General features: G+C 39.4%; 1 protein-coding gene across 1 annotated transcript in view; it reads left to right on the forward strand.

Annotated features, from left to right (window-relative positions):
• Nucleotides 1–18655, forward strand: part of accs (1-aminocyclopropane-1-carboxylate synthase homolog (Arabidopsis)(non-functional)) — a 64031-nt gene extending 45376 nt beyond the window's left edge. The window contains exons 13-16 of the mRNA XM_073049629.1: nucleotides 912–1053; nucleotides 7951–8093; nucleotides 10650–10803; nucleotides 14959–18655. Of these exons, the coding sequence (XP_072905730.1) occupies nucleotides 912–1053; nucleotides 7951–8093; nucleotides 10650–10803; nucleotides 14959–15239 (720 nt within the window). The 3' untranslated portion in view covers nucleotides 15240–18655. The remainder of the gene's footprint in view (nucleotides 1–911; nucleotides 1054–7950; nucleotides 8094–10649; nucleotides 10804–14958) is intronic.
• Nucleotides 18656–22039: the final 3384 nt, after the last annotated feature.

The raw sequence follows: 22039 nt of genomic DNA on the forward strand, positions 1-22039 counted from the left end.
TTGCTGGCAGTGCATTCCACACACCCACCATTCTGTATGAAAACCCTATCTCTGACATCCCCCATGCACCTACTTACAAGCACATTAAAATCTATGCCCCTTGTGTTAGCCATGTCAGCCCTGGGAAAAAGCTTCTGGTTATCTATCCACACAATCAATGCCACTCATCATCTTATTCACCTCTATCAGGTCACCTCTCAAATTCCATCACTCCAAAGAGAAAAGGCCAAGTTCACTCAACCTGTTCTCATAAGGCATGCTCTCCAATCCAGGGAACATCCTTGTAAATCTCCTCTGCACTCTGTATAGTATCCACATCCTTCCTGTAATGAGGTGACCAGAACTGAACTCAGTACTCCAACTGGGGTCTAAGGTCTTATATAGCTTTAATCTTACCTCACGGCTCTTGAACTCAATCCCACAGTTGATGAAGGCCATCACAACATACGCCTTCTTAACAACACTATCCACCTGTACAGCAGCTTTGAGTGTCCTATAGACACGGACCCCAAGATCCTGCTGATCCTCCACACTGCCAAGAGTCTTGCCTCTAATACTCTGTTTTCAAATTTGACCTACCGAAATGAACCACTTCACGCTTATCTGGGTTGAACTCTATCTGCCACTTCTCAGCCCAGATCTACATCCCATCAGTGTCTTGCTATAACCTCTGACAACCCTCCAGATGATCCACAATACCCCCAGATGGCAGAATAAATAAAATTAATACTGAATTTATCAAGTGTGCATTCTATTGAGTGAGCACATGGTGACACGTTTTTTTCTGATTTCCAGGAAATCTGTTTGGCTTGCTTGCTTTAGGATATTAAGTAAAAATGCATGACTAAACAGGCTGAGAAAAAGTGAGTAATTTCAGGAGATAAATAAATTAATGTTTTGTCATTATTTAGGAGTTTTCAGCCAGTGGACTTCACATCAGTACCCTACACACTGAGAATGCAGATGTTATCAGTGCCCTCGGTCGACTTGCATGCTTCCATAGTGTCCCAGGTCCTACGCAGCATGTGGTAGCACAGTTACTGAGAGACCAAGGTAAGATAACACAAATGCTATGTTTCAGCTTTGCATGGAATATACAGTATGTGTCAATTAAGCAGTGAGTTGGCAATGCTTCACATGAAATACATTGCCTTGCATGACGTGGAAAATGAGGGGGAAACATTCCATTCAATACAGCAGGACATCTGTTCCCATGAACTACATTTAGACCTGCCCACTACCACAGAAGCGTGCTGTAAATAGTCCCGGTCTCAGAAACACAAAGGAATCAGAATCAGTTTTAGTAACACCAGCAGGACCGGATGGATTACCTGGTAAGGCTCTGAAAACCTGTGCCAACCAACAAGCGGGGGTATTCAAAGTCTTTCACTGCTACAGTTGGAAGTTCGCACCTGGTTCAAAAGGGCAGCATTAATCCAGGGGCCCAAGAAGAGCAGCGTGAGGTGCCTCGGCTGTCTTCCCGTAGCACTCACATCTACAGTGATGAAATGCTTTGAAAGGTTGGTCGTGGCTCTTGAGTCAACAGCAGTCTTGGGAAGGATCTGGAATCACTGCAATTTGCCTATCGCCACAATAGGTCTACGGCAAACGCTGTCTAAAAGGCTCTCCACGCAGCTTTGGATCACCTGGAAAATGCAAGTACTTCTGTCAGGATAATTGGCTAGCTTACTTACTTATTCCATCTTTACCTTCTTCTTTTCTTTCTTTCTTTCTTTCTTTCTTTCTTTCTTTTTAAATCTTTTTATTAATTTTAAGAAAAACATAAGTGAAATATGAATACAAAACATTTGAGAGTACATAATTAATAGTTTAAATAGACAATCAGATATATAATAATCAATATATAAGGCCTCCCAAACTCATAGTGTTAATGTAAAAAAATCGAAAAAGAGAAAAAAAAACCCCAAAAAAAACTTTTAAAAACTTTTAAAAAAACTAACCAACATGGGCAATTGCATAATGTTAAATACATACAGTAGTGCCGATAACTCCGAACCTCCATCCAAATAATTAAGGATAATAACAGTAAGGTTTAGGATCAGACCATTTAACTCATATGAAAATGTTGAATAAATGGTCTCCAAGTTTCCTCAAATTTAACTGAAGAATCAAAAACCACGCTTCTAATTTTTTCTAAACTCAAACAAGAAATAGTTTGAGAAAACCACTGAAATACAGTTGGAGGGTTAATTTCTTTCCAATTCAGTAAAATAGATCTTCTAGCCATTAATGTAACAAATGCAATCATTCGCTGAGATGAAGCGGATAGACGATTATTATCTATCATTGGTAAACCAAAAATTGCAGTAAAAGGATGCGGTTGGAAAATTATATTTAAAACTCTTGAAATAATATTAAAAATATCTTTCCAATAATTTTGTAAACAAGGACAAGACCAGAACATATGAGTCAATGAAGCAACATCAGAATGACCATCTTTACCTTCTTAATGACTTTTTAGTTGCCTTTTATTGATTTTTGAAAACTTCCCAATCCTCTAACTTCCCACTAATTTTTGCTCTATTATATCTCCTCTCTCTGGTGTTTATGTTGGCTTTGACTTCTCATGTTAGCCACGTCTGTGTCATCTTCCCATTGATGCAACCTCTTTAGGGCACAGCCTTTGCGCTCTTTCAGACACACTCTCTCTCAAGCAAACTTATATGTGGCCACATTTTACACAATTGAAACATACAAACCATTTGCAGTTTAAACCAAGGCAGAAAATCCCTTGTTCCTGAGGGTTAAACTGTTGCCAAAGTATTCAGTATCAATCCGATGACGTTGAGGAAATGTGTTGCTCTAAATCTTTAAAACAAAAAGTGCTGTAAGTTTTTCATCCTGCACAAGTAAACACCATTCAGCAAGTTTAGAGCATGACACCCGAAATTCCCACATATTCGAACCTTTCTCTAACTCCTATCTCTTGGTCTGTGTTCGGATTCAGTTTGATTGAACTGTTTGCTGTACAGTTCCAGGCATAATGACCCACATTTCCACAGCTGAAACAGCAGATTTGAGTACTGTACCGGGATGGTTGCCCCTGACAACGGCTTCCCTGATTGAGTGGAAGTGCACTGTAGCGATGTGTTACTTCGCTCCTACAATCTCTCTGCTGTCTTTTATCCCGACCTGCATTTCCCCACACGATCTCCCCCATTTCTTCTCGAAGGGAAAACACTTTAACTGCCTCTAGAATATTCCTGACATTAAAATCTAGCCCCTGCACTTCCTTTTCAAATGCTCTAATCATTTTCCCAAGTACCCATGCCTCAATGTGGATAGGGACACTGGGATCAAATAGTTCAGACACTCTTTTCTGCTCTCCTCAGTACTGTGCAATACCAAGGTCCCCAGCCAGTTAATAGTCTGTCATTGGGTCAGATTTCACCTATCCAATGTGGGACCATAAACACGCAAGAAAACTAGCCTCAACCTCGTCGCAAAGGCAGAGGGGCCCTCCACCAGGTCACCTCGATTAGCCCCTGCAGCTTCTAATATAGCCTCCTGTAAATCCCCTATTATCCCCTGGCCTTGTGCCTGTTCCTCCAGCAGGGCTGAGTGTAACACTGAAGTTAAACACAGACGGGTTAACGCCCGTTCCTAGTTATCCTAAGCTGATGAATGCGCTGGAAAAGTTCCTGAAGAACATCTCCCATTCCACACTTTGGTATCTTCACAGCTAAGGCAGTCAAATGGGCCACGTCGAAAGGGATACACCCTGGCTGTGGTGTTTCCTGCACTCTCTCCATTTCAACAGGTGCCATTGAGGCTGCGGGCATTGAAAGTTCCACTCCCCTCTTGGAAAAATCCATGGGGAGGAGGGCCACTTCCCCAATCATCCTCACTGTTGTAATGTGTCACCTCATATGCTAGATTACACCAATCTGTATCAGCATCATCGTCAGCCCTCACACCAAATGCACAAATCACTCCTCTCTGAGCTGAGTGTTGACTTTGCAGCTTTTCGATTTGTTTTAAACACTTGGTGTGGTCGGCACTGCCTTAGTTCTCAGCTGCTGACTCCTGTACGATATTCATAGCCGTCTGTAAATCCTGACACTGACTTTTCCATTTCTCTACTTCTGTACTCGCCCTTTTACATTCCACTTCCCATTTCTCCTTTCCTCTCGTTAAGTGTTCACACTGAGTCCAGAGCTGAGTCACATGGATCAAATTTGCCTGACCCCATGCCCTTAGAATTTCATTTTCTCTTCTCTCCCTCTCTAGCTCTTCCCTACACTTACACATCTCCTCTGTCAGTTTCTGTTTCTCTCTCTCTCCACTTCAGCTAGATCTTCCCACATGCATCCCATTATAATGGCTTTTTTAATCTCTTATAATTTATTTGATTTCGGTAACAGTTTTCCACAATGCATCTCCCAGGGTCCCTGACCCTCCTCTCTCAATCTTTCCTATCCGCGCCTTATAGTCAGGCCATTTTCTTCATAAATATTTAAGAAAATTATCCTGCGAATCATCCAACCCCCTCCCCCCCTCCCCGGGTTCTTCTTGTCCTCTCCTTTTTCCATTTTAATATTCTAACCTCATGGGTGGTTCATTTCAAAACTAGGGTCCCAGACCTCCAGGTTTTTTCTGAGTGCACCCCGGGATGCCAAAATCTGATGACCGTTCGTCAGGTTAGGAAATTGACTACACGACTCATAATTAATCAAAGTTGCAATTTGTTGTCTCTGCATAAAAACAACAGCGTAACTATGTTGACCCTGGGCTAACAGCTTAGAACATGAATTCTACTGGTCCCTCTGTACCAATACTCATCAGATCACTTTTCCAATTTATAACACCGAAATAGGGGATCTCCGTTGGTCAGATGATCAACCCTTTCTTCGTCCAACCCCTGGCATGCGGGTTCTTCCTTGCAATGGTGGGGTTCTTAGGAGAGTTATTGCTGATAGCACACTCGGAAGCTCCACCTTTATGCTTTTTTTTGGTTCCTTACCAATTCAAATATTGCATGCCAGTGTCATTGGCTGTAGGTCATCTGGTTGACCTTTAACGCTTTTTTATTGGCTCTGTTCCAGCCCTCTTCCCAGCAAGTAACAATTGGTAATTTATGGCTCTTTGTTCTCTTCAGTAACCAGCTCCAGTCACTCCAGGCAGGAACCAACCCCAACATTCACAAACCTGCGTGTTATATCAAAGAACACCTCACAAATAACTTCTTATTTGAAAATGATCTCTAGTCCAGCATATTACCTGAAATACTGTGTCTACTTTAAAACACAGAAAGCAAAGCAACTCCTTTTCACAAAATGGAGGATGTAAAACAGTTTCACAAAATGGCAGCCTCCACCTCCAAGCACATGGCAGAAACAAAGACAACTGATCTGTCCGCTTCCACTATCCTTGACCCATTCAAGTTCAATGTTTTAAATCTGCCATGGCCAACAGCATGTACTTTCTATCTACTGTTGCAATTTGTAGGCCACATCCTTACTGCTGTTTGCAGACATCCTGTGGTGAACTAGATATACCTGTCTGACTGCTCCTGTGGCTCCTCCCACAGACCCCTGTATAAAGGCGACTGTGGGCTGCTGCTCTCCCTCATTTTCCCCAGGATGTAGTGCTGTTTATTCTTCCAGTCAATAAAAGCCGATATCTCACTTCCTAAGTCTCAGCGTGAGTTATTGATGGTGCATCACATCCCACCCTGCAAAAACTCATTTTAGGGAGGTAGCACCCCCGCCCCCCCCCCCCCCCGCAACCCCATATCCCCCACCCACCCCCGGTCGACCTCCAAGGGTGTATGTAATACTATGTTTAGTGATTTTTTTTTTCTAATCTGTAAACCAAGTTGGGTATATGCAGAAAATGTGACATTAAAATATGTTCTTATATTATCATGGAGTCGTTTTTTTTATTCTATTACAACTTTAAGGGAGTTTGGCCTCATCAACTTTAAGGGAGTTTGTAGGACATCAATAGAGTAGCTCCTTAGCAGCTCACCAGCTAGTTTAAATAACGTAAGCTATGCTAATGAACGAATGACACCTGTTAAACTCACCTCAACATGTCTTTTACATTTTAACCCACCATGGACAATAGGAAAGTCACTGTTGCAAACAGTGCAGCAAGCAACACTGTCATTATTTTTGAGGTCGACTGTAAAGCCCGCCCACAGCCTCCCCCTCTCAAAATCAGTTTCTGGGATATTGTATATCATTTGCAGACATCAGGGAGCCGCTATCAATATGCAGGAGAGGTGGGATGTCTGTGTTCGGGGGTCTGTATACAACTCACATCAGGGTCTTTTTACCCTTTCAGTTCCTTATCTCTATCCACAATGATTCAAGGTCTTCTCACCCTATGTCACCTCTTTCTAATGATTTGATTTCATTTTTTCCCAACAAAGCAATACTACCCCCTCTGCCTTCATGCCTGTCCTTTTGATACAACGTGTGTCCTTAAACATTAAGCTCCCAGCAATAGTCTCCTTTCAGCCATAATTCAGTGATGCTAATGATTCATTACCTGCCAATCTGCAACTGTGCTACAAGTTCATCCACCTTATTCCGTATACTGTACGTATTCAGATACAACACCTTCAGTCCTGTGTTCACACTTCTTGATTTTGTCCGTCTTTTACATTGCAACTCACCCTGTTGACTGCAGTTCTGCCCTGTCAACAGACACTCCTGTACACCAGCTACCTCATCTTCAACACTATTATCCGCCCTTCCTACAATACTTCTTGTGTTGAAATATAGACAACTCAGGACACTAGCTGCACCACGCTCAACCTTTTGATTGTTAAATTTCTGTGCAATCTCTGCACTAACTCCGGTTCGCATACCCCTGCAACTCTAGTTTAAACTCCACTGTGTAGTATTAACAAACCTTCCCACTAGGATATTCGTCTCCTCCAGTTCAGGTGCAAACCGTCCCTTCTGTATAGGTCCCACCTTCCCTGGAAGAAAGCCCAATATCCAAAAATCTTATGCTCTCCCTCCAACCGCAACCCCTTGGCCACATATTAAACTGTATAATCTCCTTGTTCTGGCCTTACTGGCTCGTGGCACAGGTAGCAATCCTGAGATCACAACCCTGGAGGCCCTACCCTTTACCTTATCACCTAACTCCTGAACTCCATATGCTGAACCTTGTCACTCATCCTACCCATATCATTGGTACCTACATGGACCACGATTTCTGGCTGTTCACCCTCCCACTTAAGAAAGCTGTGGACTTGATCTGAAATATCCCTGGCATCTGAGAGGCAACATACCATCCAGGAATCTCATTCTCACCCACAGAACCTCCTTCCGTTCCCTGATCTAATGAATCCCCTATCACCATAGAGTGCTTTTTCCTTCCTGCTGTCCCCCCTTCCCTTCTGAGTCAAAGAGGCAGGCTTAGTACCAGAGACCTGACAACTGTGACTTTGAAGATGATAGTGAATTTCATCAATGGTGTCTGCCTTTGCTGAGAATTGTGAAGGGATTGACATTTCCAGAGTTTCGCTGTGAACTTTTTTTTTTGTGGGCTGGGAGAGGCTGCCTGAGAAGAGCAGTAGCACTTTTGATTTTGGTGTTTTAGGGCCAGGTTGTTTATCTGTATCCTGACTAGTGTTTTGCACCGTTCCATCACAGCGTTTCTGCTCTCCTGTAAGCTGTCTTAAACACCTCATCAATTTTACATACTCTGTTCAAAATGCAAATTAAGCATGAGAAAATATCAGTGTGTTCTCTGAGTTTAAAGCTAAATTTTATATAAAAGAGTTTGTACAGCTTTATTTCAGCTGTAAAAGTAAGATGAAGTTTTAATCTTTAAATTCTTTGCTATAAAAGTGATTTACTAGAATTGTGGCATTTTATGTAACAGATTTTCTTTCCAAGACAATGAAAATTTTATTCATCATAAAATTCAAGTCCTCTAATGATATTTTTGTCTCTTATCTTTCTGTAGATTGGTTCAATAATGTTTTTTTGCCAATGAACCGAACAAGACTAAAAGCTGCCCACAAGTTCATGACAAATGAACTAATAGCAATGGACATTCCATTCCTAAACCGACGTGCAGGCCATTATATCTGGGCTGATTTTAGAAAGGTATTAACCACACCTTTTTTATCATAGCTTTTCTGTACCAGAAAGCATAAAGAAATTTAGATTCATTTCAGTTCTTTCAATTTATATATTTTTAATAAGAAAAGGGTTTAAGTTATGTTGAGATTTTTCATGTTATGAATCTTTACTTTTGATTTCAGACTGGGGTAATAGGATCTGTTACAAGAAATGCATATGGCAGAAACTCAATCTGTTTCAGGTAGAGAGTGTTTATCAATTGGCAGTTTCACTTTGATAGGAAATGTTGGTATGGTTAAAAATGTTTCATGATGGCACATTGAGAAGCAGGAATGAAGGCATTTTTAATATGGTGGATGGCAGTCTACTGTACTTGTGCATTTGGTCTGAACTGTGCAGCATGATGTTTGGTAAAAGTAAGTCTTTCAGCACTCCTGACTCTCCTTGCTATAGCCACCATAATCTGTCAAGAACGTAAGACAAATTTAGGCCGTTATTGATTTATCGGGTACTTTGAATTAAAAAAAATGTAAAGGATTGAAGCTCAAATTAAAGATAATTATACATGACTTGGGTCGTTCTGCTCATAGTTAAGGCTGGAGATGACAAATGCAGAGTTGGCAATTTGAAGTCCAAATAAATTGATGTGGGGATCATGTGGATGACAACTGAAGTGCAGCTGACTCTGACTCTGGATGGCACTGTTTCATTGCTTGGCAAGGACAGAGACTGGATTGGGAAGATCCAAGTCGGAAGTTCTGAGTAAAGGGAGAATAAGCTTGAGGCAACAGAAAGTTCAGGGCCTGGGATGAAATGGTCGTTCATTCTAGATGCACATTAGAGGTTTTGCTCTCCACCATGCAGTTATTTCTTTATCAATGATTGTCGAGGGCAGAGAGAAAAGGATGTTTTTTGGTGAGGGGATTGATGATCGTTAAGTATTTTGTCTTTCGTCACTGAATCGTAAACGTTCTCCAACCTGTCCCTGTCCTTCTAAAGCAGATGTATTTCCTAAATCACAAACAAGGGAAAATCTGCAGATGCTGGAAATCCGAGCAATACATACAAAATGCTGGAGGAACTCAGCAGTTCAGGCAGCATCTATGGAAAAAAATACAGTCGACGTTTTGGCCCGAAATGTCGACTGTACTTTTTTCCATAGATGCTGCCTGACCTGCTGAGTTCCTCCAGCATTTTGTGAATTTTCTAGATGTTTTATTGGATTATAGTTTTTCTTTGGTAAAATGTTCATGTTCTTGCATACCTCTTGATTTGAAACTTTTAGTACAAAAGTCAGGGTAAATGTATTATCTAAGTGTATGCTGTACATATCAGCATGAACAACCCTGAGATTCAGTTCCTTGACATCCTAAGACCATAAGACGTAGGAGCAGAATTAGGTCATTCAGCCCGTTGCTCTGCCATTCCATCATAACTGATATATCATCCCTCTCAACCTCATGCTCCTACCTTTTCTCTGTAACTTTTGACGCTAACTAATCAAGGACCAATTAACCTGCACTTTAAATATACTCACTGACTTGGACTCCACAGTTGTCCATGGCAATGAATTCAATAGGTTCACCACCCTCTGGCTAAAGAAATTCCTCTTCATCACTGTTCTAAATGGACGTCCCTTTATTATGAGGCTATGCCTTTTCGTCCTAGATGCACCTACTATAAACAATGTCCTCTCCACATCCACTCTATCTAGGCCTTTCAATATTCCGATAGGTTTCAATGAAATTCCCCCCCCCCACCCATTTTTCTATACTCCAGTGAGTACTGACCCAGTCATCAAATGCTCCTAATACATTAACCCTTCCATTCCCAGAATCATTATTGTGAGCCTTTTCTGGACCCTCTCCAGTGCCAGAACATCCTTTCTTAGCAAGGGGTCTAAATCTGTTCACAATACTCCAAGTGCAGTCTGACCAATGCCTTACAAAGCATTACATCCTTGCTTTTTTATTCTAGTCCTCTTGAAATAAATGCTGACATTGCATTTGCCTTCCTTACCAGTAACTCAACCTGCAAGTTAACCCTTAGGGAATCCTGCATGAGGACTCCCAAGTCCCTTTGCATCTCAGATTTTTGAATGTTCTGCCTGTATAGAAAATAATTTATGACTTTTTTTCTTCTATCAAAGTGCATGACCATACACTTCCCTACTCTATATTCCATCTGACACTTCTTTGCCCATTCTCCCAATCTGTCTTAAGTTCTTCTACAGACTCCCTGATTCTTTCCTTATCTGTCCACCACCTATCTTGCAAACTTGGCCATAAAGCCATCAATTCCATCATCCAATTCAGTAACACATAATTTGAAAAGCAGTGGTCCAAATACCACCCTCTATAGAACACTGCTAGTCACCGACAGCCAATCAGAATAGACCCCCTTTATTCCGACTCTTTGCCTCCTGCCAGTCAGCCTGTCTTCTATCCATTAGAGCTGTGCTTAGCCTCACATAAGTGTAAAGCAGTTGCTGGTATTGAGGCAAGGGTTGAATAATAACCTCTATTACACGATTCCACAATGAAAATCACAAAGATAATTTATGTGCATTCTCCTATTCAGTATTTAAAGAATCCAACATTTGAAGAAGAAACAAATCTGTGGAAGCAATTTCTTAACAATAAAATCCTGCTCAGCAGTGGGAAGTCATTTGGATGCAGTGAACCTGGATGGTTCAGCATTGCATTTGCTGACAAATCCAATCGGCTACAATTAGGTGAGTACAGTAACAACAGTAATTTTTATTTGTTAGCTCCAGATTGGTGTTTTTATCTTCAGTTTAGTTTTAGCCTGTCTATCTCATCTAAGTATCTATTTTTGACAAGATTTTCCTTTACTGGATGTGGGTGAGAGCTGAGTGCATTTCAGGTACAAATTTTAGTGTTTATATTCAGAAAATCAACAATACAAGGGAGTTTGGTTTCAAACGTACATTTCATAATATTCTGGTTGTTTTCGATCATCAGGCCATTGCTTTGATTCTAATTGCAAAGCAAATATTCTGTTTTGTTTTCATATTAATGGTGGGAATCAATTAGAAGCCTTCTTAATGTGACCTGGCACCAACTGAGCAAATTTACTTGAGTTTGTAGCCATTCTGTTGATTACTGAGTTGCAATTGCTTTTCAGAACATTATTGATATTTGGAAGGAAGAAATTGATTAATTTCATTTAACTAAAAATAAATATGCTGACTTCCTGGTAGAAAGCATCCAGATGTTTGATACAAATTTATGTCGTGCGGGGTCTCACATTTTCTCCCATGGTATAAAGTGTGGCATTCTTATACATAATCAGAAACATCTCAAAGCATCCTCATCCAATGTGCAAACGTTATTTTTTTCTGTCACATAGCCAATTAAGTAGAGAGGAGGATGTGATCAGTAATTTATGACATCAGTGTTCGTGTTGATTACTCTGTGCTCTGCAGCCTCCACCATCTTGATGTCCTGCACTGGGGGAAATGGAATGTCCTGTTCAGCTATAACCAAGTCAAATACCAAGAACGTCTGTCCATCTCCACCCTCCCCTTCCTCCCCGGACCATAAGTACAGAACTGGGCCACTTAGCCCATTGAATCTGTTCTCCCATTCCATCACGGGTGATATATTATCCCTCTCAACCCCATTCTTCTTTCTTCTCCCCATAACCTTTGATGCCCTGACTAACAAAGAGTCTATCAACCTCTGTTTTAAATGTACTCAATGACTTGGCCTCCATAGCCATCCATGGCAATGAATCCTTCTCACCTCTGTTCTAAATGGACATCCATCTATTCTGAGGCTGTGCCCTCTCATCCTAGACTATAGGAAACATCCTCTCCACATCCACCCTCATTCTTCTAAATTCCAGAGAGTACAGGGCCCAGAGCCACCATATGCGCCTCATATGTTAATCCTTTCATTCCCAGAATCATTCTCGTGAACCTTCTCTGGGTCATCTCCAATGCCAGCACATCTTTTCTTAGATAAGGGGCTTAAAACTGCTCTCGATACTCCATATGCAGTCTACAAAGCCTCAGCGTCACGTCCTTGCTCTTATAGTCTAGTACTCCAAAATTAACCTTGAGGGAATCCTGCACAATGACTTCCAAGTCCCTTTACACCTCTGACTTTAGATTTTTCCCCCCAGTTTGGAAATAGTCTATGCCTTTATTCCATCTACCAAATTACATGATCATACACTTCCTTTCCATATGCCACTTCTTTGCCCATTCTCCCAATCTATCCAAGTCCTTCTGCAGACTCCCTGCTTTCTCAACAATATCTGCCCCTTCACCAATCTTTGTATTGTCTGCAAACTTGGCCACAAAGCCGTCAATTCTATCATACAAATCATTGAGAAGTGAAAAAAAGTGGCCCCAATACAAACCCCCGTGGAACACCAGTTGTCACTGGCAGCCAACCAGAATAAGCCCCCTTTATTCCGACTCTTTGCCTCCTGCCAGTCAGCCAATCTTCTGTCCATGCTGGTATCTTTCCTGTAATTCCATGGGCTCTTGCCTTGTTAAGCAGCATCATGTGTGGTCAGAGGTCTCCGGCAAATCCAAGAAAATAACATCCACTGACTCTCCTTTGTCCATCTGCCTGTTAGTTTCTCAGAGAGTTCCAGCAGATTTCTCAGGCAAGATTTCCCCTTAAGGAAACCATGCTGACTTTGGCCTACTTTATCCTGCCCCTCCAAGTACTATCCAAAACCTCATCCACAATAATGGACGCCGACATCTTCCCAGCCACTGAAGTCAGGCTAACTAGCTTATAATTTCTTTTCTTCTGTTTCCCTCCCTCCTTAAAGAATTGAGTGACATTTGCAATTTTCCATTCCTCTGGAACCATTCCAGAATCTTGTGACTCTTGAAAGATCATTGTTAATGTGTCCACAATCTCTTCAGCTAGCTCTTTCAGAACCCTGGGGTGTATTCCATCTGGTCCAGGTAACTTATCTACTTTCAGACCTTTCAGCTTCCCAAATACCACTTCCTTCGTAATAGCACCTACACACACTTCTCTCCCCTGACACTCACAAATTTCTGGCCTACTGCTAGAGTCTTCCACAGTGAAGACTGATACAAAACAATTATTTATTAAGTATGTTTGCCATTTCTTTGACCTCTCTCATGCCTCTGTAGTTCCCTTTACTCCACGGTAATACTGATACATGTATCTTTATCTTCTCTTTCTCAACTGCAGGGCAAATTCTATCATAGTATGATCATAGCATGTTGGCCTTCATAACAAGGGGAGTTGAGTACAGGAGCAAAGAGGTCCTTCTGCAGTTGTACAGGGCCCTGGTGAGACTACCCCTGGAGTATTGTGTTCAGTTTTGGTCTCCAAATTTGAGGAAGGACATTCTTGCTATTGAGGGAATGCAGCATAGGTTCACGAGGCTAATTCCCGGGATGGCAGGACTGTCATATGTTGAAAGATTGGAGCGTCTGGGCTTGTATACACTGGAACTTAGAAGGATGAGAGGGGATCTGATTGAAACATATAAGATTATTAAGGGATTGGACACGCTAGAGGCAGGAAACATGTTCCTGATGTTGGGGGAGTCCAGAACCAGAGGCCACAGTTTAAGAATAAGGGGTAGGCCATATAGAACAGAGTTGAGGAAAATTTTTTTCACCCAGAGAGTTGTGGATCTATGGAATGCTCTGCCTCAGAAGGCAGTGGTGGCCAATTCCCTGGATGCTTTCAAGGAAGAGTTAGATAGAGCTCTTAAAGATAGCGGAGTCAAAGGATATGGGAAGAAGGCAGGAACGGGGTACTGATTGTGGATGATCAGCCATGATCCCATTGAATGGTGGTGCTGGCTCGAAGGGCCAAATAGCCTACTCCTGCACCTATTGTCTATTGTCACTGCTCCCTGAGGGTACCTTTACCTTAAGCTCCCTAATCAAATCTGGTTCATTACGCAGAATTGCCTTTCCCCTAGTGGGCTCAACCACAAGCTGCTCTAAAAAGCCATCTGGTAGGCATCCTAGAAATTGCTTCTCTTAGGATCCAGCATCAACCTGATTTTCCCAGTCCTCCTGTATATTGAAATCCCCCATGACTATCGTAAATTTGCCCTTATTACAGGCTTTTCTATTTCCCATTGAAATGTATATCCCACATCCTGGCTACTGTTTGGGGGTCTCTGTATAACTCCCTTCAGGGTCTTTTTACCCTTGCAGTTTCTTATCTCTACCCTCAAGGGTTCTACATCTTCTGATACAATGTCACCCCTTTTTAACGATTTGAAACCTTGGTGGTCCTTGCTACATTATCTTATATCACTCACTGTCGAAGAGGCTAACTCTAGTGGAAGGCTGCTTCTTTTTGACATTTAGCTGAAGATCGTGCTGTCCTCCAGTTTTTTAATTTATATTCTTCATTCATATGCATATCCTGCAGGTTTAACTTCATGAGTCACAGAGAGCAAAGGTACACCATTGTTGTCCTGCATGTACAGAAATTAGCCCCTTGCTGACACTTTCATACTCCTATTATTTTCCCATTCATCCTGTGTAGCAACATTACTATTGATGGACATAGTAAAGCCCATGTAGACTCCAAATTTCAAGTCACATTGGTATGGGGCAAATCAGTGCTACAGAGTCCAGTTAAACTGGATCTTTAGACAGCAAATCTATGACAATTACTATGGTCTTATTGTGCAAAATCCCAGTTTATTATGTTTTAACAGTTAATTTGTTGATTTCATTGATAAATGGGTATTCATTCATTTCATCACTATTTCTAAAGGAGTTGAGTGGAGACATAGAATAATGTTGTGCTTTGAGTTTTGTCATAAACACAAATTTGTCATAAATATTCCAGTCATTCATTGATGTATTCCCAAATAATAAGATATGAATTTTGTTCTGTAGGAATGCACAGACTTGGGAAGGTCCTGCAAGAGCAAGATTCAGTAATCCAGTCTGTTGAAAAAGAGGCTAATTCTGATCCTGAGAGCAGAACCAAAACTGCTGAAGATGTCCTAGAAGTTGGCATCCAGCCATCTCCGGCTGACCCTGCTCTCGATGGTTTGATTGGACTTCTCCGCGAACAGATTCGAACGACTGACTGGTTACAAAGAAACACAGCCGAACAGTTTGCTCAAGAGAATCCTGAAGTCCATGAAGTTTTCAGCAAGCTTGCAGAGAAATAATCTGTTTTGCAATTTACAAAAATGCATTAGTGAGAATGTACTAGTCATTAATTTCAGGGACTGATAGACTAGAAACATAAAACTGAAGTGGTACTATAGAATACTACTGGTAATTTTAACTTCTTTTTTACTTATTTCTAGTTGTATCTGTACACAAAACCACCCTTCCCATTCTAAGGGAATTTTACTACTTGATGCATTGAGAAATGCCACCTTCATAGAACTGCTACTGTCAAGACTAAATTGACTAATTGACTAAATTGGGGCAGAAGTGACCAGACAAGGCAAGGGTGACAAACTGTCTATTTCCTTCGGTCACACAATAATGTAGAATCCATTGCACTATCCCCTTAATGAAGAAATCACCTTGTTTATTGATACAGATTGCAAATAAACTAAGTACATGCATAGGAACAATATCAACGTAGTTGTGAATGGAACAATTTGATAGGTCTCATTTGGGTTTTTTAAATGATGGTTGAGATATTGTCAACTGCTTTCTTTGTAACATTATTCATAACTATCAGGAGGCACAATTGATTCTTATGGTGTCACTTTTTTGTGTAGTTTGGGAGAGGTGGAAGACCTTGCTCATTAATGCAACACATATATTTCTAAACCTCATCAAATGTAAAATGAAACCTAATGTACAGGCCATTTAAGCTAATGTGTGTTTAGGACAGTAAAATTGAGAGGCTGAGCATTGCAGAAAATAGTGTAAATATAAAAATAATCTGTAACAGACTGATGAACACTTGAAAAATAAAAACGGGTGGGTGAGGCCCCGCTACCAAGAATTCTGTTTTTGACAAAGGGCAGCACCTAACAGAAACAGGATTTTTTTTTGTTGCAGATTATCCATTTCCACTATCTTCTGATTTTGTTTAGTATTTCTGGTACTTTCAACTTCATAAGGGAATCCACATCCATTGTTCAAGAGGCTGCAAATTTGTGCAGAGCATTGATTAATTCATTTATATTTTGAACATTCACTAGTTAAATTAAATTCCTGGTTCAAGGATATAATTAATAAAGGAATTGAACATCAATGCTCTCATCTGTGAACAAACAAGAACATAAACAGTGGAATCTGCCATATAATTCACGTGAGAATGATTGTACAGAATCTATGACTGCCACAGCTTGCTGTCCTTCTGAATCAAGTAAAAAGCTGGTTCCCATTTTTGTTTAATTTTACATGTGCTTTCTATTTGTTTTTAATGAGAAGAAACTGTCAAAGGAAGATGTAAACTTAATGAAAGGGAATGAACATTAGATGACTACACACATGCCATTAAGAAGATATTCAAATCCTTCAACTAAACCACGGTAAAAGAATGAGGAGGATTTCTACAGTTAACATGTTTGCATTATGTTTTCAGTAAGTCAAGTGTAGTATTCTTGAAGCCCTTTTCAAATGATTTTTGTAGTTGAAATTCATTGAGTTCTTATGGGCATTTTGAATGTTAGGATGGTTCTTTCAGAAGATGCTTTGTACCATGATGAAATTATATTGTTTTTACATTGAAAGTATTATTCATGAAGAGTACTAGATATTACTACTGCTTGTACATCCTATTTATTGACTTTACATCACTTTTAATTACATTAAATGCCAATTAATTTAAATGCGTGCCAGTGTTTGTACATCCTGTTTCTGCTTTCTCATGGCAACTCATGTTTAGGAGCAATTTATTTCTGTTTCATTTGAATGACTACTACTCTTCTTTTGAGGTCTATGCTTTTACGTTGGGAAGGATTTCTAATTTAATGATAGCCATTGGTCCTAATTTTTGAGAGTTTCAAACTCTCTTTTGAAGATGTGAATGCTAAATGTTGTCTCAGTTGAATTAACTGTTGCAACTATTTAAAGAAAAAACTCAAAATCATCATTACTGATTAATGTTGCTTTCCTCACCCTAACTTGATTTTAAAATAAATACTGTAGTTAGAGGTTTTGACATTTTAACACTGTTCAATACATAATCAGAAATTTTTACTACAAATGTTGCCAGTCTTCTGTAGAGGAAGACACCATACTAATTCCAGTCTTTGAATGAAAATTAAAAGGGGAATAAATTACAAGAGCTATGGAAAGAGAGAAGTAGGACTAATTAGACAAACATATCAAATAGCTGGCATATGATGTGTCAAAAGCCTCTTTGCTGTATCACTCCATGGTCAATTTTTATTTCAGATTGTGGCTATTCAGTTGAGTTACTTCTATTTCTAAAAGTAATCAGTCTCAACATGGGATTTATGAAGATTCAGTGAACAAAAGTAAACTGAAAAGTCTGGTTCTACTTCCTATTACATGGTGTAACTTTCATAATTTGTCAGCTCACTCCTAAGTTTAGCTTGTGTGAAAGACAAGTATTTTTATGGAAGTACTTTCACCGTATTTGAACTGAGTTTGGTTGTATTGTTATTAGGCAATGTGACCTGTAATACTGTCTTTGTATGGTTAATTAAATTAGCAGTTTCACTTTAGGGAATGCTTAGTGTCTTGATGTCTCTAAACTGAAACGTGCAGATTCTATTTCTAATTTTGTAAATATGACTGCATTCTAGTTGTCCAAAAATCATGAGGAACTATGGTTGATCTGGAGGGGGATAAAATAAAATACAAAAGAAGAATATTTCAAAAAAATGTAATTCCTCATTGAAAATGAATGGTAATTTTTCCATTCTGAGCTCAAGTATAAGGATAATGTTTCTCTGCCTGGTTTGCACTTAAGCTTTAGCAGTTGATTAAATTACTAGAAAAGCAAAATTGCGCAGATGCTGGAAATCTGAAATAAAACAAAAAAAAAATTGTTGAGAATAGCTGGGCCAGGCAGCATCCATGAAGAGAGAACACCATTGATCTGAAATGTTAATTCTGTTTCTCTCCCCACAGAGTCTGTCTGACCTGAGTATTTCCAACATATCATGTTTTAGATCAAACTTAAAAGCTTTTCATTTTGTTCAGTACTAAAAGTACTGTGGAATTTGGTTATTTGAGTCCTTTGTGTTGATCTGCCTTTAATTTTGCCTTCCTCAACTAATGACTAATGTTTCATTCAGTAGTGTAAATGGCTATCATTATACATAAGGCACAAATGTAATATGTCATATGTTATCTTAGAACATTGTCACAAGGGATTAAGTCACAGTGTGGCCAAAATGCCTAAACCTAATATATGTAGAAGTGATATCTAATTGTGTTATGAAATCCAAATGGATAGAGAAGACAATTAAATTTAATATAAAATGTGTTTCATCTAATATTGTACAATAATGATTCAATGTGATGTAGATTTAGTGTCTACGCAGTTTAAACATGCCACTTGTTAATATGTTCATTATGTAAAATAGTTTTTTTAATTTGAAGTCTGATTTCATATGTCCAGTAAAATTATGTTATTGACACTTAAGCATTTTGACTCTGCATTTTATGTAATTGCCTTCACGTCTTCCTTTGTCAACATCCCTTAGGATGGAGAGTGTGACTTACTTTCCACTCCAGTTCATTTGGTCTTCAGATAACTTAGAGTAATGTGTAGGAAATGCACTCTACAGGTGGTGCTTCATGGGTGTGCGATTAGTGTATGCTCCTTTCCATGAATGCGAATGCAGTTCCCCTCACAAAAAGTAGTCTATCATGATACAGATACATTCCAGGAAAAAACTGTCACTAAAGAAAAAATTGATATTAAAATTAAATATTTGATTGAAAAGCCATAAAACTGCAAATGCTGGAAATCTTAAAAACAATACTGGATATACTGAGCAGGTCAGACAGCATCTGCAGAGGGAGAAATAAAGTTAACTTTCAAGTCACATACTGTTCCTCAGACTAACAGGATCATTGGAAGTTTTTGTGTTTTTTCTGCTTCCACAGAGGCAGCCTGACCTGCTGAGTATTTCTAGCACAGTAGTACAGCGGTTAGCACAATCACTTTACAGCACCAGCAGTCACTGATTGGGGTTCAATTCCCGCTGCTGCCTGTGACTGGGAGAGGCGTGGGAGGTTTCCTCCAGCTGCTCTGGGTTCCTTGCACATCTCAAATAAATATTCTTAGTAAGATGTGGGCATGCTATGTTGGGACCAGAAGCAAGGCAACACTTGTTGGTTGCTTCGACAATCCTCGCTGATCTGATTTGAGGCAAACAACAGATTTCACTGTATGTTTCAATGTGCATGTAACAAAGCTAATCTTCATCTTTAATCTTTATCTCACATTTCCATTGTCATTTTGAATGCAATATTGTAAAATTTCAAAAGAGCTGCAGTGTTTCATCAGTTTAGGATGATAAATAACTTAGGCACACAGAGGAGGAAGGTGAAGAGTCAATCCTGTATGTTGGTGATTAAAGTGGCCATGCCATTGAAGCCAGAGTGCAAATAAATGGGCCGTCACTGCACTAGGTGTTTCTGCAGGGATTGGTTCTGGGGTCCCACTATTCAACGTATTATCAAAGATGTTTATGAGGGAGTATAATGAAATGATATTCACTTGTGTGGCAGTATGGGTTATGAAGAACTTACAGAGAGACTTGAAGAAGAAAGAACAAGCTAAGTAAATTAGCAAGGATCTAGCAGATAATATCATTGAAACCTACCAAGTACTGAAAGACCCAGATAAAGTGGATGTGGAGAAGATGTTTCCAATAGAGGACCAGAGGGCACAGCCTCAGAATAGGACATTCCTTTAGAATAGAGGAATTTCTTTAGCCAGAGGCTAGTGAATCTGTGGAATACATTGTCACAGATGGCCATGGAGGTCAAGTCATTGGATATATTTTAAGCGGGGGTTGATAGTTTCTTGATTAGTAAGGGCATCAAAGGTAATGGGGAGAAGGCAGGAGAATGGGATTGAGAGGGAAAATAAACCAGTCATGATCAAATGTTGGACCAGATTTGACGGGCCAAATTGCCTAATTCGGCCCTTATGTCTTGTGGTCTAATCTGGGAAAATGTAAGTACATCAGCAGAGCAAAAATCAGAAGGCTGAGCACTTATAGTGAGAGATTGAAAGGTGTTGGTGTTCAAAAGGGCCTGGATGTCCTGTTTCCCAATTCACTCAAGACTGAAGATGTCTTACTAGAAATCTCATGTGACAGCCCAGAGTATTGTGTGACAGATCTAGTCTCCCTGCCAAATGAAATATATTGTTGCAATTTGGAGTTCACTAGATTGGTTCTTGGTCTTGGGCGACTTTGCTCTATGAGGTAACATTAAACAGCATTTGGAGGAATGATAAATAATCTCAGTGAGGAGTGCTACTGGCACACAGCTGTTGGTAATTGTCATAGTGTTGGTAAGTGAAAGGGAAATTTATGGGCAAATGAGAGCATAAATTGTGGGGAATAGGACAGATGGGATTGCTTTGAGAACTGGCATAGACTTGATGGGCTGAATGGTCATCTGCAACATAAGGAAATATGAAGAAAGGGGAATTCTTGTTGAAACATACATAATTCATATGGGGATTGAAACTCTATAAGGATTATGTTTTTTTCCTGGCTAGGGTATCAAGAAGTAGAGATCACACCTTAAAACAAAGGGTAAACTCTTTGAAATGAAAAGTAATTTCACCAGAAGTTGTGAATCTTTGTAATTCTCTGTTAAAGATTGGAAGTCCAGTGCTGGCATATATCTTTTTTAAAAAGCTATGATCTAATTGAATGGCTAAGCAGGCATGAGGGGTCAAAAGCATTATTCCTGCTTCCATTCCATATTTCTTCTTTATCAATTTTTTATTAATTAAAAAAAGTACAAAAAGAGAATTATCTCAAATATCTATATCGATAACAATTCATATAAAAGGTAAAATAAACATTATCAAAATCATACATAGTATTAATCTAATAGTATATAAAAATAAGATAATCAATTCTCCTCTTATCATTCAATGAAAAGAAGAAAAAATATACCATTTCATATTTTCTTAAAAGTAAAGGACAGTGAGAGTATATTCGCACCTTTGTTAGTCACTCCCAGCAATATATTATTTTCCCATTTGTTTCTATAGTACCCAATACATCCTACATTGACACATTGACGAATAATAAAAAACTATACTTTAATTTGTGCCTGTTACGTCATATACTGACCAACAGTGGAAAACCTTGAAATCATGGAAACCTTAAATTAATTCCAGTATTTTAAATAGAAATACAATATGTTTAATAATTTGTTCCTGCACACAGTGACAACTTTAAAGATTAACCTATGTTATTTGCTATTTTAACCATTTGACACTATGAACTTTCTTGTTAGCAATATTTTCATCAGTTTCTTTCAAAACCCCAGCCAAGTGGTCTTGAATCATTTTGTTTTTCAAAGCACCAGAGACCACATTTGAATACAACACAATAACAGACTCTTCAGCCCAAATTTCTGCCCCAACCATGATACTAATTTAAACTAATCCCATCTGCCTGCACAAGGTCTATACCCATCTATTTCCATTATTGAATCTTTACCTATAACTCTGGTTCTCAACACCCGGAAAGGTACTACTGATCTCTTTTGTGCTCTTTCAAAACAAATTAATTTCATTTCAGTTATTATGTGTACCTCAGATAGAAGTAAATATTCTATTCCTTTGTTCTCTTAAATCAGCTTCCGGTTTGCTTTATCCTGCATAGTATTCAAATGCATGCTACCTACATAAGTAGTCAGTTCATGTATCAGATGATTCTGGACAAACCAAGAATATTTCAAATTTTATCTATTGTCTGTCCAAAACAAGTTACTTCTGAACAGTAAACAGAAGGTGCTAAAATGCAACTATATTTCAGGGTAAAAAGAG

This window comes from Hemitrygon akajei, chromosome 6 (genome assembly GCF_048418815.1).
Source record: "Hemitrygon akajei chromosome 6, sHemAka1.3, whole genome shotgun sequence".
Taxonomy (NCBI): domain Eukaryota; kingdom Metazoa; phylum Chordata; class Chondrichthyes; order Myliobatiformes; family Dasyatidae; genus Hemitrygon; species Hemitrygon akajei.